The sequence below is a fragment of the Pelobates fuscus genome, chromosome 3 (genome assembly GCF_036172605.1).
Source record: "Pelobates fuscus isolate aPelFus1 chromosome 3, aPelFus1.pri, whole genome shotgun sequence".
Taxonomy (NCBI): Eukaryota; Metazoa; Chordata; class Amphibia; order Anura; family Pelobatidae; genus Pelobates; species Pelobates fuscus.
Genome location: NC_086319.1, coordinates 177,360,903 through 177,380,810, shown reverse-complemented (window position 1 = coordinate 177,380,810; position 19,908 = coordinate 177,360,903). Strand labels below are relative to the sequence as shown.

The window sequence follows — 19,908 nt, the reverse complement described above, 5'->3', positions numbered from 1 at the left end:
CGTTTAAGTATATGGAATGAGATGAACAAGTTTTTAAGGTCTCAACCTCCCCTGCTTCAAACGTTTAACATTAGGTTGCCTGAGGTCTCGTGCCCATCGAGCGTGGATAAGGTCGGCTGATAGCGGGCATTGGAAAGATATGATTTTTATGACGAGGGGGGAGGTGAGAGGAAGTGGTGATTAGGAACCACTGTATGTTTATTGGCAAGGACAGTTGGGTCACTGTATAACACTATGTGTGGAGTTATATATGTATATATGTTAATTTATGCATATTTATGTCTAACGTTTTTGGTTACAGAAAAAGAAGAGATTTACTAAATAAAGTTATGGATGTGTTATGCAGTAATTTAGTTTGTGATAAATGCTGTGGCCTGTTCATCCATATTAAGTGGTCTGTCATTATTGGGGGGTTGAATGGGGTTAGTTTTTGTTCTAGGCTGCATCGCGATTCCCCACTACGTACATACATGCGTTATACTCATAATTTTAAGTTTTCAACTACAGAGTCTTATTTAGCAGATTGTTTATTTTTTTATTTTTTATTATTGTGCAAGGGCTTTAGCTTAAATAACTCTGACATCTCTAGGCTATATATGTGGGCCATAACGCCTCCCAGTGGCAGTTTTTTTTGTCGCACCATCATAAATACTTTGTGGAAAGCTTAAACTAACCAAACGTACCCTAACCTCAAATAACAGTTAAACCCAGCCTGTATTACTCAGTTAGACTGCTACCTTAGAATGAACAACTGTTTAATCAACCTACTAACATAACGTTCTTTATGATATAACCAACCTAGCATGATCTTATACTACAATTGCGCATGTTACTCATATGACTTAATAATAACACAAATGTGCATGTCTCTCATATACCCCAATGTAATACTTAAATGTGAAACGCTAGAGGATTGTCTTTGGGGTACCTCACAAGCGAATGTTACATGTCTATGCACAGCAAAAAAAAAACACAATATAATTGTCTATTATATTATTTGTCTTTTCCAGCTTAATGACATAGAGAAGTGTAAAAAATAGGTAGATTAGGCGCTCACTATATAATTAATAATAGTTAGGCAGCAGTAACCAATACAAGGAACCCCAACCTTGTAATGAAATAGCGTGAACAAAAAAAAAGGAAGGAAACCGCGCCCTAAATATGAAGAGGTATACAAATGATAAACGTACACAATGGTAGTAGTGGTGGTCTCTATACAATTTACCTCAAAAGATAGAACATAAAAAATAATAGCGAAGTAAATCAAATACAGTGGGTACGTGAATGATACTTGAAATAATTCGCACTCACATTTTCCAGAGCTAACTAAGAGCTCAGTCATAAAAGATAAAAGTACTATGTATAAAGTCTTTTAAAATCCACTTATGTGGATTTTAAAAGACTTTATACATAGTACTTTTATCTTTTTTTATTTATTTTTGTTAAATAAATTATCCTTATCCATATATAACATTTGGATTTTACTTCCTATTTCCTGGTTACCATCCTGCTCCTTGGTGGGGACTATACTACCTATGCTATACAAACTAGAGCAAGTTCTGCTCTAGTAAATGTGAGTATGGAATTTTACTATTTAATTTATTTATTTTATCAGTATATACTGCACTATCTGGATCTCTCTGTCTCTTTACATATTATCTACCTGAGGCGGCCAAGATATCTACTATTTCACACATATCCTTAGACGGGATTGTTCCGTCCATGCGTACTAACGGCTGAGCTCTTAGTTAGCTCTGGGAAATGTGAGTGCAAATTATTTCAAGTATCCATTCACGTACCCACTGTATTTGATTTACTGCACTATTATTTTTTATGTTCTATCTTTTGAGGTCAATTGTATAGAGACCACCACTACTACCATTGTGTACGTATATCATTTGTATACCTCTTCATATTTAGGGCGCGGTTTCCTTCCTTTTTTTCTGTTCACATAGAGAAGTGTGTTGCTGGTCAAATTGAACTTGTATAACACTTAATCCTTTGTATGCGGTCTTATATGAAGTACACGAGTTTTAAACATCTTCAGTTTATATTATTTACTTAAAACTCATACACTTCACTGTAGAACTACTATATACTTAAAGAAGTGTCTGTTATTTATTATCACGTAATAATACTTATTCTAATTAGGGCTGGTGCGACGGCTAGGTGGATTAGGCAGCCGCCTAGGGTGCACGGGGGGGGGGGGGGGCGCAGTCCCTGGGTGACTGGCAGGAGGATAGCGAACAGCACAGAGGACTAAGGGGGGGAGAGAGGCACAAAAAGGGCTGAGGAGGGAGGAGAGGTACACAGAGGACTGAATGGGGAGAGAGGCACACAGAGGACTGAGGAGGGGAGGAGAGACACATAGAGGAGTAAAGGGGAAAAGAGGTACACAGAGGGCTGATTAGGGGGAGGAGAGACACATAGAGAACTAAAGGAGATAAGAGGTACACAGAGGGCTGAGGGGGGTAAGAAAGGCACACAGAGGACTTTAACCCCTTAAGGACACATGACATGTGTGACATGTCATGATTCCCTTTTATTCCAGAAGTTTGGTCCTTAAGGGGTTAATGCAGTGTGTGTCTGTAAGTGGTGCATTGAGTGTGTGTAATAGATGCATTTTGTTTCTGTGTGTAAGAGAATCAGTGTGTGTGTGTGCGTGTAAGGGATGCATTGTGTGTTTCGGTGTGTCTGTGTGTGAGTAGGGGTGCATTGTATGTTTATGTGTGTGTGGGGGGGATGCATTGTGTATGTGTGTAGTGTAAAAGAGAGGGTTTGTGGGGTAGGATAGGGACTGAGAGGGGAGCAGCTCTTTATTTTTTTTTATTTTTTATTTTATAGTGCTCTCCCCTCCTGTCAATTAGTGAACTCCCCTTCCCTCCTGTCCCTCAGTCTTCTCCCCTCCTGTCCCTTAGTGCTCTCTCCTCCCCTCCTGTCCCTTAGTGCTCTCCCTTGGCCCCCTGTCCCTCTGCAGTCCCCCCTTGGTGGTCTTCTCACTCCCCCCTCTCTCCCTTAGTGGTTCTCCCCCCTCTCCCAAACCTCTTAGTGGTCCTTACCCCCCCCCTTAGTGGTCCTTTCCCTCCTCCCCTCCCCTTATTGGTCCTCACTCCTTAGTGGTCCTTCCCCTCCTTACCCCCCCTTTGGTGGTCCTTCCCCTCTTCCCCCTTCCCCCTTAGTGGTCCTTAACCTCTTCCCCCCCTTAGTGTTCCTCCCTCTCCCCCCTCCCAAACCCCTTAGTGGACCTTCTCCCCCCCCCACCTTAGTGGTCCTATGCCTCCTCCCCCATCCCCTTAGTGGTCTTCTCCCCCCCCCCCCCCCTCAGTGGTCCTCCCCCCCACCTCAGTGGTCCTTACCCTCTTCCCACCCTTAGTGGTCCTTACCCTCCTCCCCTCTCCTTAGTGGTCACCCTTCCTTAGTGGTCCTTCCCCTTCTTACCCCCCACCTTTGGTGGCCTTCCCCTCTTCTCCCTTCCCCCCCTTAGTGGTCCTTACCCTCTTGTCCCCCTTAGTGGTCCTCCCTCTCCCAAACCCCTTAGTGGACCTTCCCCTCCTCCCCCCACCCCCTTAGTGGTCCTCACCCCCCTCAGTGGACCTTCCCCTCCTTTGGTGGTCCTTCCCCTCTTCCCCCTTCCCCCCTTAGTGGTCCTTACCCTCTTCCCCCCCTTAGTGGTCTTCCCTCTCCCAAACCCCTTAGTGGTCCTCCCTCTCCTCCTCCCCCTCCCCTCCCCTCCCCAATGGTCCTTACCCTCTTCTCTTCCCTCTTCTTTTGTGCCTCCTACCTTTGTCGCGTGGCCAGGCGGCATGGACCGCAGTACAGAAATTGCTGTTTCCTGTACCCAGCCGCCGGTGGACTGAAGGGAATCGCTCACTGAGTGAACACTTCCTGTCAGTCCGCCGGCGGCTGGGTACAGGAAACAGAAGTTCCTGTCCCGTAGTCCGTGCCGCCCAGCCACACTACATTGAGTGACCGGCAGGAGGGAGCGCTGTGCACTTCCCTCCTGCAGGTCACTCAGATCTAACGCCCCCCGGGCCGGTGCACCTTAGGTGACTTCCTAAGTCACATATAGGACGGGCCGGCTCTGGAAGAGACATACAGAGGGGCTAAGGAAGGTGAAAGAGAGACACACAAGGGGTTGTAGGACAAAGAGACACACAGAGAGGCTGAGGGGGAAGGGAGAGAGGCACACAGAGGACTGAGAGGAGGGAGAGGCACACAGAGGGCTGAGGGGAAAAAGAGCTGGAGAGAAAGGCTAGGGGTGTAAAGAGACACAGAGGGGCTGGGGTGAGAAGATAGACCCACAAAGGAGCTGTGGCGAAGAGACACACAGAGGGGCTAGGGAAGGGAAAAAAGAGACAGACAAAGGGGTGGGGGGACAAAGGGGCTCACAGATGGGCTTGGGGGGGAAATAGGCACACAGAGGGCTGAGGAGAAAGGGAGAGAGGCATACAGAGGACTGAGGAGGGGGAAGGAGAGGCAAATAGAGGATTGAGGGGGGGAAGAGGCACACAGAGGACCAAGGAGAGGGAGATGCACACAGAGGGCCGTGGTGTGGAAGAGGCACACAGAGGGCTGAGGGGGGTGAAAGGTGGACAGAGAAGGCTGATGATGCAAATTGACACACAAAGGTGCTTGGGAAGAGAGAGAGAGAGACATAGACATAGAGAAGAGAGACCCACAAAGGAGCTGGGGGGAGGGAAAAAGGGACACACAAACTGTTGAATTTTTGGGGGGGTTGTAAGTAGCCAAAATAGTCTTGCACTGGCACCAGATTCTTACAATTATTTACTGCATTACTGTTGCATTGCTAAAGGGCCATGGCACATGGGCAGCCCCTGTTTACCAATACTCCTCTCTTGGTCCCAGGTGCATGGGCCACCCAGTGGACCCACTGAGCATGCAGTTCCCTGGTGCAGTCGCACAGGCATTAGTTCCACCACCGCTAGATATGTCTCTGGTAGAAAAGGGTGCAATATTTATTTTAATTTAGTAGTAATTGTGACATGTAATGTGGAAACACCTATTATATATTTTGGGTTATGTATAAAATCTATTATGTTCTAAAAAGTAGTGCAAAAAGGAATATGCATGCTAGTTCCACTGGAGTACTTTAGACAACTCTTTAGAGCACAACATTTTTAAACATATCTCTCATTGTTTTGTATTTTTACCATTTTAAGTTATCAAGTGACTGACGCCTTTGCTGTAGTAATAATAATATGCTGAATACATTTATGGCAGTGATTAGGGAATTCATGATTACCATACATACTATATAAAGTTTTCGAACCGGAATAAAAGAACATTGAGTGCACATTTTTTTTTAAACTTTTTTCTTTTATCTTTTTTTTAAACAATGGTACAAAGAACATTACAGTGACACTTCTACATTTTACTTGTACAATGTGTGCTCAAGGTGGAGCAGAAATATTCTATCAGTGCACTAATATGTGGAACAGACCACTATTCAAGGTCTGAAGATAAGTTGTATATTAAAGTACCATATCCAACGTTTTTGCTATTAGTTTACTAAAATAAAATTGACAAAAATGTTAAAGGCAGTTAAGTAGTAGCAATTTTAATTAATGGTGGAACTTCCTCTTCACATGTCATTAAAATGTGTCTTTTATTAGAAATGTTTTGTTCTGTCAATATATTACACAAATGCTAATCCACTGGTTTCTCTCTCTGCTTGAGCACACACTGATCAAAGTCCAAATATCATTGGAGTTCTTTGGCAACTAGTTTAAAAACTGCTTGGTTAAAACAAATGTATGTTGACTCATCATGTATAGAATGCATTTTAATGGTTAATCATTCCAAGACTCCCCAAGTCAGTTAAAGGAAAACTACAGTGTGAGGAATACAAACATGCTAACTAACTATTTAGGTGACCGGACCCCCTCTGATCGCATGGGAAAGGTGATTTTACTCACTTTTTTCCATGCCTCACCTGGCACACCGCAGCTTGCCCTGCCTCCATGGCTGAGATCAGTCTTAATTATCTCAGCCAATCCAATGCTTTCCAGAGTCCAGCAATCAGCATCTCCTCATAGAGATGCCTTGAATCCTCTCCATGGGGAATGTTCAGCAACTCAATGCAGAGCAAGAAGATGCTAAACGCTAGTGCTGCACAGTGTGCAGCACTGGACTAGGAGGCACCTCTAGTGGCTGCCTGCTGTTCCTAGACAGCAATGTAGACACTGCCTATTCTCCGAAATCTCAGTGTTTACAGCATTTAACTTGCAAGGACAGGCTATAGACACTATAACCACTACATTAAGCTGTAGTGGTACTGGTAACTATAGTGTACCTTTGAAGTTCCCATATATGATTCATTTTTGTAGTGTAACAGGGTCACTGGGAGGGTAGGTACATAAGCATATGGAAAGTGCCCTTTTTCCCCACTTCTAGGGTTAATACTAGTAGCAGCTTAAGCTGCTACTTAATTAACACTGTCAAGTCCTATTTTACCTGCTGAGATTTTTACTAGGCTGCTGATTACAGGCATACGGCAAGTGTGAAACTGAGCCTGAGTGGTAAGAAAAACTTTGCATGGTTAGAAATGCATCTTTGCATTCCTAGCACTTAATTTTTCCTCTACCCTGCGGCCCCATCCCTCTTCCATGTAAGGGTTAAAAACCCTTTTGGTCACTTACCTGATTCCAGCAACGAGTAACCTTGGCGCTGGGTCACACTCCTTCTCCCTACAATGTAAACATTGCAGGGCTAAGGGGAACAGGACCACTGAACCTGGACCACTGTAATGAGATGAAGTGGTCTGGGTGAGTATAGTGTGTGTTTTATTTATTGTTTTGTGCTTGGGAACTGGCTCAGCAGGCCAGTACTGTTAAAACGGAAATATATCTGTTTAGTTAGTCTCCTAAAAGGAGTAGGTTTTTGTTTGTTTTTGGTTTTGATTAATGTCTTAAGGGGAAAGAGTACCCTGGATTTTAAAAACTGTTGGTTCTGTAAATAAACATCCTGAAAAAGCATTGTAGTGGCTGTTCCTGCAGTGGCCTTATCAGAGTAGCTTAAGAGAAATGGGTATGGAACAGTTTAATACTAAATTACAGTACATTAATGCTAATAATAGCACATATCAAAATAGATGTCTATACGGGGGAATAAAACAACCATATAATTGATATTCAATGCATGCATCATTTGACATGGTAGGAAATGTTAATATTCGTTTGGCTTGAGGTTTCCGTTATTAGATAAAGGTTGAGTAACACTACCCAAGTTAATAATAAATGTATACAAAAATGATGAAATAGCTATGTGTAGGAGCTGATTGTACTATCCCATTAATTATCTTTTTCAAAAGGAAGTGAAAGTGCTATTGCACATGTTTCCACATTTTCCTTCACTCCTTATACTTATTAAAATGACACTTTCGCCAATCCCAGAACACTAGGAACTTTTGGATCTAACCAGATTGTGGTCCAACTACAACTGTGGTCTTAATATAACTGATAGAAGCAGTCTTACATTAAAATACTGTTCTACAGTATCTAATCTGTTCTACAGTATCTATCTATAGTAGACTTATGCACAGTAAAAAATTAGGTTCAGCCAAATCAGTTCAACCAGAAAAAAAACCAATTCAGTCATTTGAATTTTAGCTCTTCCGAATATCATCCATGCAAACAGTTAGGAATACCTAGAACAGAATCGTGTTTTACCATTCAAATTCAGTTCACATTCGGTCAGTATTCACGATTATGAGTGTTCAGTTACTTTTTTTTTTTTTTTTTTTTTAATTCTTTATTTTTGAAAGTGCGTAGAGGATTACACGTTTCAATACCGGCATAAAATGTTACAGTAATCAACAATTGGTGACACTTCAGTGTCAGTTTCAAGATACGTTGCACTTTTTTTTTTTTTTTTTTTTAAATAAGAAGTTCAAGAGTAAGCATAGATAGGCATAACAGAATAAAATAATAAAATAACAATCAGGTTATACATGCTTGTCTAATAACGATCTTGCATGAGATCCTAATGCTAAGGTTAATCGTGAATTGCGAACGATTTCTAAATGCTTAGTTCCTCGTGGGTCACCTGTAGGGTGTCAGTAGGCTTTAAGGGACAAGCCTGCGATCAAAGGGTAAACCAATATGTCTGCTTATTAATCAGACGCTTTGAGTTGTGTTAGTTCAAGCATAATTTTATGTCACAGGTGAAAAGCTAAGCATGTCAAGATATAAACAGGTATATAATATGGTTCTTTTCTACCCTGCGCGCGGACTAGTAGGCCTATGTGTGTGATGGTTGTCAGGCTGGAACACGATGTATATATGTTTTATGTTATCAAAGAATTAAGTTTAACCGTGGTAAGCGTAGTCATACAGGTTTTTCTCTATGATTATTCCGGGGTCAACAGTTATCAGTAGTCGTCTGGCTAAACAAAACATCCAACTTAACTAATACAACAATGTTGTATAATATTGTAACGCGTTTAGTTTAAGAATAATGCTAGACAGTGTGGACATTCGGTCATTGCTTGCTAGGGGAAACAGGCTAGTCGGTTCAATAAGGCACAAAATTACTATAAAAATAATAATGCAATAGTGTTAGACATATCTAATATCGACTGGCGTGAGGCCAGGTTTAAGTAAAGATGCAGGGAACTTTGCATTAAACACATGCTCGGGGCTTCGGCTTCATACATTAAAAGGGTGCTGTCAATGGTAATGTCCTCAAACGAGACAACAGGTAGAGACATCCCCCTGTATGTCTGCTCGATTTTAAGTCCAGGGTTAACCTATACCTTCCGGGCAGGCTGCACAGTCCAGTACCCTGTTGATCTGGTTGCATGGGGCCTTGGCGTCGCGGATCATGGATGTAACAGGGACTATTTCTTTTCCTCCTGGTCCGGTGCGAGTGCCTTGGGCGGTGGGGATGCGTTCTTTAAAGTGTGACAGTTTCTTTACATTCCATGCTGTTTGGCGAATATGAGGTTCTATGTGTCCCCTTGATGTAAAGATATGGCCCTTCAGAGTGCTGTATGCGGCTGGGTATCGCTGCACTTGGGTAGAGCGTCGGTAAGTTTCCTTGCTGTCACTTGGTGCCGGCCATGTGCAGGCCCCTCGAGTGTGCTGTTGCAGCTTATGGAGCGGTTGGCTGAATTTGGCGGCTTTCCGAGCTCGGGGTTGTTGCTGTCTCCTGTGCCCCTTGCTAGGTCTTTTCAGCTTAGGTGTTGTTTGTTCATGGTGGGGGCTATATGGTGGCCCTGTATGTATTTTCACCCCTGCCTCCTGGGGCTGGGCTTGCTGCATCTTGTCAGCTAGCTTTATCCAGAAGGCTGCAAAGGTACGTTCTAGCCGTGTCATGATATCAGGTACCTCTTCCTTCCCGCTTGCTTTACACGTGGCGTCCGCCATTTTACTATGCTCTAAAGTTGTAGGCCTGCTGTGTTGGTCCGTCGTTTGTTTCCTGGGTAGCCAAGCTTTCTCCCAGGGTTGGACCGGGATAACCCCCACTGGTCCGGGGGGGGGGGGGGAGCTTCATGCCTCCTGGGCTGCTAACGAGAGGACGGGGAAAGCGGCCGTCTCTCCCCAGGTCCGGTGCCCGCAGGCCGCGATCACACATCTTTAGGTTCCGTGCTCCGATTTTCTTCCGAGTGGTATCAGGAGGTTCAGTGGGGCACACTGAGCTCAGGTAGGTTAGTCTCGCGTGTGTGGGTGCCCGTTTTGTCGCTTTTTATGCGATTAATCGTAGGTATCTGCAGGAGCTCTGTGACCATGCGTCTAGTCAGGAAGCTGGTCAGGCTCCGCCCCCTCGTGTTCAGTTACTTTTAAGCATTTGGTTGTGTATTTAAAGTGTTCTGGACATGTGATCCTTACATTTTTTCTTTATTATCAATTTAATTAAATGTATTTATTTGATTTAGTGGCTTTCCCATAACCATCAATCATCTCTTTTTCTGGTGCTGGATCCCGAAGAAAGCTAACCTATTGGGCTATTGTCCATGACTTTTTTCATGATACGTCCACATCGCACTTTGTGGTTACAGAATTCAAACGACATGTCAGAATTCTGAAGAAATGTGATTTGTTTGAAACTGTATGAACAGGTCTAATCTGTAGCTTGAGATCTTCTTCAATTGGTGTGAAACCTAGTTTTGCCTGTCATAGTGAATGGTTTTGCAAATTTGTGTATTAAACCACAATCACTACACAGTTCTGTGATTTTTCTACTGGCTAAAATATAAACCACAGCTTAAAATATTACGCAAGTAAGGAACAGTTATCTCCTGATGTCTCCAGCTACCACTTTCGATCTGAAGCATGTAAACATTACTGCCAGCCAGACTTTTGACTCTGCAAGGGTCTTCGTAGTCCAAAATCATAGTATGAGTAACACTGCTTGCACAAATACATGCTTACATTTTTCCGCCTGAAATTCTGTGAATTATAAAGTAACAATATTTTTTTTAGGAACACCATAGGTATAATGGATAGATTCAGTTAGTGACGTATTTAATGATTGGTACTTGGACTCAGCCAATTGTTTGCATATTTACAGTTTGAGTAGTAACAGAGGATGTCTCAGATTTATAAAAAGGCAGGACATCCAAAGATATAGTAAGCCAGCTTTCCTGTGTTGGTACAGTCTCGTGTTGGTTTAGCTAGAGCGGGGCTTCTGACACTGAAACACACTGATCGACATCCAGTAAGTGCAAATTCGTGACAGAGCATGTTATTTTACATACATTTTTACACTTTACATTTAGCATTGTTAATAATAATGATGATGATGATAATTTACTTTGTTTTTATGTATATTTTGAGTGAATAGAATAATTTTAGAAAGGATATTTAATTTTCTTAATGCCTATTTCTTTGAATGGCTCAGTTAATTATATTTTATTAGCTATTATGACTACATGGCATTTTGCTGTAATAAAATTATTATCGTATAGCACTGTACAATACAACAGGAACTTTGCTATGTCATGGAAAAAAATATTTTGCGTGCTAAGATGTTAATTTTTACATTGCACAGTAGTTCAATTCATTTCAGTAGATCTATAAAAAAGTTAAAATCTGTATTGTTACGGTTCTGTTTCCGTCTATGAAGGGTACATTTTCAGTAGGTGAATATGTTTTATTTCTCCTTAAGGTTTTTAACTCTTTAAATGGCTGCCTGAAAATAATGGGTCATAGTAGGTTGCTACTGAAATGCTAGAGATCATCTTTTAACTTATTTGCATATTGGGACAGAAGAATAAATATATTATTTTGTTTACTCAACTGGTTAAATTAAGAATCTAAAGGATTTTTTGAGCATTCGGAAAATGATTAGGTATTGGGGGTTACTTACTTGCAGTTACTCATTTAGAATTACTATAGATATTCTTAGTAAATAGCAATAGATATATTCATAATGAACAATAGTAAGAATAACTGACAAAGTGTTCCTGTTCCCCAAAGAATATACCATTATGCACGTGTTTGCTTGTTTCCTGAAACATAATGTCACCTTAATAAACTTGGAAGGATCTTCTCAAGAAATAAATCCTTACAGTTTATGATTTTTGAAGGTAGATTGAATGTTCATTTTTTTTTTTTTATATTTAAATGCTTTTTTTTTTTCCACTTCAGTTTGCACATCACTATTACATGTATATTTTAAATGAATAAAGAATCACGTAGGAAACATTTACAAAATAAAGCAAAAAGTTAAATGATGAACTATTAAAAATAACCAAATCTATATTAAAAATATAGAAAATATCGAATTATTTTACTATGCATTTCTTATTTATGTTATGAGACGGATGTGTAGACATTAAATAAAAGAATGGACCATAGAATGCTGTTGGTAGTTTTTAGTCAAAAACATCCAACAACATCTGGTATTTACAAGATATTTTAAACTTGTAAGCATACACATTTTTGCTTAATTAATTAAATTCTTTACTTCAAATTTATATTTTTTTAATCAGAAGGTTATTGCTTTCCTTTGCATTGCTTTGAATGATGGTCTGCATAAAGTAGGGAAGTCTTCTCTTCAGAGCTACGCATGAACTCATTTACCAGAGCTAGCTGCTCATGGGTACTCCACTCTGCTGTGTGACAAAGACAAAGTCTGCTTTGGATAGATACAATGTATGTATGTGCTATATATTGTTCCTTCAAAAACCTCCAGTAAGTATATGGATTACACATTTTACCTACCTTAAATGAGCACTATAGTGTTAGTAATACAAACCTGTATTCCTGATGCTATAATGTCCCCGTCCCTAACCTATTAGGTCTGCTCCCACCATTCTGTGAATAAATGGTTAAAAAAAAAACATTTTCACTTATCTATTTCCAGCATCGAGGCTCCTTCAGCTCTAGCTATGTCTCTTCCTCCCGCAACGTACTGGTGATGGTGGCACCAAATACGCATACTCTGCTATTATAATATTAATTATATATTTAAGTAAATTCCCTTGCTTCATCAGTCCTTAGTCAGTCAGTGGGGCTATAGGTGGGGAGAAAAAGATAATGTTACACTTATATCTAACACAGGCAAGGAGCTAATGCTCCTGTGCTACTTATAACATGACGTCTTGCTTTACTTTGTTGTGGGCTCTGTAACCCCACTACCTGGCGCTCTGAGCCAAATATGGCCCCTGAATAAAGAAGCCAAAAGCATTCATCCACTCATGGGCAGCTAGCTTTGCTGCCCGAATGGAAATTCAAAGGAAATTCTTAAAATTCATTCTTAAGGACACTAGGCATGTTGTAAACCTGCTGAAACAGGGCAGATTTCAAACCAGCCCGATTTGTTGGCATGCCTAGATGCTCTCAAGTAAGCATCTCCAAACTTCTACCAATGAGAAGGAAGGAGCTCTGCAGAACTGAAACCTATTACAGAATTAAAGAAACCCTATTTGTTCCCCATATATTTTTGGCTTACCAAAATCCAGAATAAGAATTTTAATCTTTTTCTAAACTACTGCAAATACATTGTTCCCCACATAAAAGTGCCCTTATAGACAAGCCTCAAGTGAAATAGGGCTAGTTCAGCCCACTTGGCTGTTTAGGATAGGAAATAAATTATAAATAGGACATCACCTTCCGTATGTCTCCAGTCGTTTTTTTTCCTATTCTCTTTGCTGTGTATGAAGCCTAACTTATTTTTTATTTTAGCTTACCTTGGCTAATTTTTATTTAGCAATTCCCAAGAAAGTTCAGCTTCTCTCTCTGTGAAACCCCGATTAGGAAGCCCCGTTTAGAACAGCCAGGAATATGGGTTATCCTTAGTTACAGGAACCCAATTAACTCTGCAGTGATACTATGGCTAGCAGTTTTCGAGAAGGATCATCCTCCATTTGTGTGCAGTGATTCCAAGTTTTCGTTATTGAGGCCCCCCTTTTCAGCATTATTGTGTTTTCTTAGGTACCTGTTTTCTTGACTTTATTGGATTCTCCTTCTTTCCTGAGCTGATCTCCAATTTCACAGCATCCTTGTTTATGTTCAGCACATGAATTTGGACATCTGAATGTTGCTCATTCAGCATCCTCATTTGTGGTCGATGGCCCCACAAGCGTCCTAGACATTCATCACATAGAGAATGGACAGATTTTCTAACCTGACATTTCTGATGCTGAATTTTCTATTGAAGAAGTTGAAAGAAATGTATTCTGTAGAAGATCAAATGGATGCTAAAACTGTGAGGAAATTAATCAAAGGGGCTCTATAGGCACCCAGACTACTTCATCTCATTGAAAGAGATCTGTGTGCTGTGTCCCTGTCCTCTTAGCCGTGCAATGTAACATATTGCAGTTTTAGAGAAACTGCAATATTTACATTGCAGGGTTAATACTGCCTCTAGTGGCTGTCTCACAGATAGCCTCTAGAGGCACTTCCTGGCCTTTCATGTAGTTTAATCAAATTTTAAATACAATAACTGTTATCCAAGATAACAGGGAGCACCAGAAACAGGGATTGCCTTTTAGGGAAGAATCAAAAACATTACATTGATATTCCTTTATTTAGACATCCACTGGTGAGTATTTCAAAGTAGGTGGAACATTACCTTGTTTAAATATGGTAGACTATGAAGTGCTCGTTTTCCTTCTGTCTGGTCCCTAACAAAAGTTCCAAAAGGCATGGAAATGCACGTCAAACTTTTTTGTTTATTTTGTCATAGTTAAGGGTAATGTTTTGGAGCAATATGTTCCACTAGGGTCAATATGGATGTAAGACTCAGAGTGCATTTTAGCAATTCTTAATTGGATGCTTGTGTGTGAGTGTTAAGTTGATTCAACCAAGGGAAATCTCCAGCGTATAATCACCCTATTAGGACTTTTCTTAGTTGTTTAGAGGAACTCTGAATTTATTTTCTGATACACCCACACCTGATTAATTATATTAATTCATGAATTATAAGTAGAATCTGTACAGTTGCTGTGTTTTTAGTTTAGCTATATTTCGGTGATTAGCCCCTCTACTCGCAAGGGAGTTTGCTCTAGGCCATCTTTTGGAGTATTTTCTGATTATATCTTTGACTAAGCTAGTGATCGCTATGCATGCAGGGCTTTTATCTTTGCAATAACTTTACCTCAGAGTGCTAATATGAGCCATGAAGGTCTGGCATATTGTCAGTATTTATTTACTCAGACTGAAGTGATTTGCACGACTATCTGCAGCAATTTCTTTATAGATCTGTTAGTGTGTTATAATGTGGCTATATTTTGCTGGTAGTCATTACTTCTGTCAGAAAGATCTCTGAAATTCAGAAATTATTGGCAGGGTAGCTAACCCTGTAACGTTGCTGCCATGGATATATCGAGGAAAAGAAAATTAGAAAAATTCTAAATTAGTTAGTCACCTAAAATTTATCAGAAAAGCTAAATTGTAAGTGTTTCTATTTTCCATTTATAATGTTAGGTGGTATGGTATAGTATACATAAAATGTCAAGAGTGTAGGCGATGCATCATCAATAATCATATGTAGTGTGTATTCCAACATTAGATGTTTTAGAATGGACACTAAATTCCCATTCCACACGTCCCTTTGGTTCACAGACACCCTACTGTTAAATACCGTCCGTTCCTAACCTCAGTAAAATTTAATCTCGTTTGAGTCAATGTTGAGTCCTGCTTATGTTATTCCAACAAGCACAGGAGCAAATAAATGACTTATGTATGTAAAAAATATACTAAATAACAACTGTAATAACTAATAAATTGCCAGAACAAAAATTAAGATATATGTTGTTTTTTTATGTATTTAAACAATTTTTGTAATAATGGATTGTCAGGAATAAAGAACATCTTTTTGCTATTTTAAATAACTTTCATTTAGATTCCAGGTTACATCCCTGCTCCAATCCTCTAATTTATTTATTTTCTCTCTGTTTTCTACTTAGGCTTGTAAGGTGAAAACTCTCCGATCAATTAAACAGTCTCTGTCCTTCGATACACAGAGTCAGTGATTTTGAATCTTGCTTTTATCCTATGACATATTATGCTCAACTAATTACCAGCAACAAGACAAGTTTTTCAACTGTTAACCTTATGAAAATACAAGACGAATGGGCACTGCTGGAATGGAGAAAGCTGATTGCCTGAAAACAATCTCAATCCTGGCTGCTATTATTTTCCTATTGCTTCTGTTTGATGATGCAGGTTCTGAGAGACTATTCCACAATCGAGATCATTCAGATATTGAGCTGCCGCATCATCCACAAGCTGATCCTATCCTGAGCCCTGAAGAAGCCCAGGTAATTCAAACATAATAGGGAATTTTGACATCTAGGTAAAAAACAAAGAATAGTATTGGTACACACTGCTGAGTGCGATGTTAAATAGATACTCTAAGCACCACAACTTTAGCTTCATGAAGCGGTTTTGGTGTATAAATCATGCCCCTTGCAGTCTCACTCAGGTTATCTGCCATTTAGGACTTAAATTATGTTGTTTCTGTATATGCAATCTAGCCACACATCCCCTGGTTGTAACGGACACAGCCTTCATATGTCAGGTTACCTGTATGTAGCTGTAGTACCTCTTTAGACCTGAGTAATTTTAGATGCATGCTGTTCTGGCATAGTTTTTGATGCACGTAGTTCCAGCATCATTTTTGAAGATGGGCATTCTGAGCCTGCATCATTTTCTAGCGTCACTAGCGTCAAATTAGTGACACCGAACATCGTCCGTCATTCCTGTGACAATGTTTTGGCACGTTCTGGGCACTCAATAATGACATAGTGTGTCAATTACTAAAAATACTCAAATTTATCACATTAACACCATTGACTTAGAAATAGTCAAGTAGGCTATCCAGCTTGGTTGACCTAATAGAAGTTTGGTTTCTGCTGCAGATCTACCTAATTTTAATGTCTTCTCTTCAATCTTCATCCCATGTACCATTAGCAATACCTTGTAAAATATGGCTGGGTGGCCCCAGTTCATTGGGAAGAACAGACTTACCCTGAAATCCCAGAGTTTGACCAAGCTCCACAAGATGTCTCACAGGCGATATTAGAAGGACAGTCTTCAGAGCGTCATAGTTTGAACACAACCAAAAAGGTTGAATTAAACCCATTGTTTTCCGAATCACTGAAAAAATTTCAGGAAGCTAATGGGCTCAATGCTACAGGAATCCTTGACAGCGCTACAAAGATAGCCATGAACAAACCCCGCTGTGGTGTCCCTGATCACAAAGCCCCTTCAAAACGTGGAAAAAATGGGACTTTGAGTCTCATTGCTGAAGAGAATGATTCCCATCATAATAACTCACAAATGGAGAGAACCCAACGACAAAAGAGAAGTCTGCTTTCCAAAATTGTGGAACACCACAGAAGGAAACGAGATAGCAAGGGAACTTTGGGAACCAGCAATTCTTTGAGTTTTTCTAAAAACACACTTAAATGGAGGCTAATGGGAGAAGGGTATAGCATGCAGCTGACCATTGAACAGCAGAGAAAGATACTCAAGAAGGCTTTTCGGATGTGGAGTGAGGTGATCCCGCTACAATTTGTAGAAGACCTCAATGGAGATGATGTAGACATTCGGGTTGGCTTTGGCACAGGTAGGTGACAACTAAAACAGTTCTATTCTGCATAACACGAGGGGTTTATTCCTAAATAAAAAATATTCTATCTGTCGACTTAAAGCTCATGAAAGCAGGCTCCTAGGAACATTGCTCAGTAAATAATTTTTTTCTAATTTCTCTGAATTCTATGAGATTGGTTCATTTTAAAATACAATATGTATTTAGATCAGGAACAAGCATTAAAGGGACATTATAGTCACCAGAACAACTGCAGCTTATTGCATTTGTTCTGGTGAGTAGAATCTTTCACGTCAGGCTTTTTGCTGTAAGCCCTGTCTTTTCAGAGAAAATGCATTCTTTACATTACAGCCTAGTGATAACCCCACTGGCCACTCCTTAGATGGCTGCTCTAGCTGATTCCTATCTCAGTCTTGCCTAGTGAGCATCAAAACATATCAGTATATCCACCCTCTGCATGCAGACACTGAACTTTCCTTATTGATTCAATTCATGAGGAGATGCTGATTGACCAGGGCTGTGTTTGACTTGTGCTGGCTCTGCCCCTGATCTGCCTCCATGACAGTCTCAGCCAATCCTTTGGGGAAGCACTGTGATTGGCTCTGACCACCACTTCTGATTATGTCAGCAGGCAGCAGACAGTTTCACAGGCAAACAAGGGCAGAGGTAGCAGCTGCAGAATTTAATACAGGGGGCTAGATGGTGGTTTTAACTCTATAGGGTCAGAAATATATGTTTGTGTTCCTGACCCTATAGTGCTCTTTTAAAGGAAATGCATCAGATGCAGGTCATTAGTGAGTTCCTCCTGACTTAAGAAACCTGGAGAAAAGGTTTTGTGCACTGAATGTGCATTGAAAACCAGTGTCTCGAATTACTAGGGATGCTGATGAGTTTATGTGGACCAATCTTGGGTTCAGTAATATTTATTTGAAAAGGGTTTAGAAAAATATCCCAAACTTTCATGTCAAGTTTGGTCTTGAGACTATCCAGACTCTAAAGAACTAAATGAGTTCCACTAAATTAGGTAACAATATAATAATAAATGTATCTTTCCTGAATATACAATCTCATATTATTCTATAGTCTATAAAGCCATACACATCAAAGATTATCTCCTGATTCTGTCTTTTCTACCAGGACAGCACCTTGGTTGCTCCCAGGCATTTGATGGAGAAGGGCAGCAATTTGCTCATGCCTGGTACCTAGGAGATATTCATTTTGACGATGATGAACATTTTGTTGGGTTATCGAGTGAGCATGGGATCAGCCTTCTAAAGGTAAGCAGAATTTAGCCTGTGACTTTTTCAACAAGAAGCGTTTGACACTTGCATCCTTTGCCTACAAATGTTTGATGCACAAGTTGAAGTTTACCTGAAACCAGGAAATATTAGACAATTATAAATCACAATGGACAGAAACTGCCTAGGTAGTCTGTGTTTATTGAAAATCATCATTGGCACCATCCGTGATACATAGTACACAAATACATATGTTATCTACATATCAAGTTATGGAATCATCATACTACCCAACATATTATTTTTGGCCAAAGTAAAACACTGTTACTGCAGTTTATACATCAATAACTGTGGTTCTCCATGAAACACTTGTAATGGGGAACATTCTGAGGTAGAAAAGACACTTAGTAGGGTTTTGCTCTCTTGCAAAAGGTGGACACTGAAACTTTCATCCTATACCGTGTCTTCATCCTTCCATAGCGTGCACCAACAACAGAACCACTTTCTACCTGGCGATATTCTGACTTATTAATAGACTTCTGGTAATTGCTACTAAATGTGTCAATGTTTATGTATAACAACCATGCCAAATTGTCTTTCTTTTTCCTTCTGATATACATATATAATTTCGATTATGCCCAACAGGCAAAGAAACATAGAACGTGACGGCAGATAAGAAACATTCGGACCATCTAGTCTGCCCAATTTTCAAAATACTTTTATTAGTCCCTGGCCTTATCTTATAACTAGGATAGCCTTATGCCTATCCCACGCATTCTTAAACTCATTCACTGTGTTAACCTCTACTACTTCAGATGGAATGCAATTCCATGCATCCACTACCCTCTCAGTAAAGTAATGCTTCCTGATATTATTTTTTTAAACCTTTGCCCCTCTAATTTAAGACTATATACTCTTGTTGTGGTAGTTATTCTTCTTTTAAATATAAAAGATTAGAAATGCTCTTTCTCTGTCATTTGATGACTCTGTCTCATGAATTGCACAATATGTGGTATATCATAAAAAATCAATGTGTAAAAAAAAAAAAACAATTAGAAATTAAAATGAAAAATAGAAAATAAAAAACAAAATATAAAAATATGGAATTAAATTTCTCTAGTATATTGAATAAAAATTATCCTTAAATGATCCATAAATCTCTAGTATAGTAATTAAAAAATGATCCTTAAATCCAGCCTTGTATGTTCACAGCTATTATGCACATTCTTTTACCGATATGCAGACTTGTTAGAGCACTTAAAAAGTGTTTAAAAGTATGTAAATGTATAACTATAAAGATACTGATCCAATATAGTTAAAAATAAAATACTTTATTAAAAAAAAAAGATGAAAAGAATATATAATATAAAACTAGTGCATTCAGTCTTTCCAGCTACGAAACACAGAAGGGATACATAGTTACAATATGTATCTAGTACAAAGTTATTCTGTTGCACGTTGAAGATTTATACAGAAAAATCCTGGTACTCAGACCCGATTGGTTTTCAAGCTCTTTGATGGCGCAGGATTGCTGTGAAGTTTGATGTGCTGCTGTGTGAAGGTCCTGGATAAGAGTTATGAGGTGTCAGCTTCCAGACGCGTTTCTTCGCTATCGTGGGGCTATATAATTGGCGTGCAACATGCAACAAAA

General features: G+C 39.9%; 1 protein-coding gene across 1 annotated transcript in view; it reads left to right on the top strand.

The window, feature by feature from the left end:
• Nucleotides 1–19,908, top strand: part of LOC134602655 (matrix metalloproteinase-21-like) — a 79,862-nt gene that overhangs the window by 26,889 nt on the left and 33,065 nt on the right. Inside the window, exons 2-4 of the mRNA XM_063447763.1 lie at nt 15,374–15,727; nt 16,380–17,037; nt 18,157–18,296. Of these exons, the coding sequence (XP_063303833.1) occupies nt 15,539–15,727; nt 16,380–17,037; nt 18,157–18,296 (987 nt within the window). The 5' untranslated portion in view covers nt 15,374–15,538. The remainder of the gene's footprint in view (nt 1–15,373; nt 15,728–16,379; nt 17,038–18,156; nt 18,297–19,908) is intronic.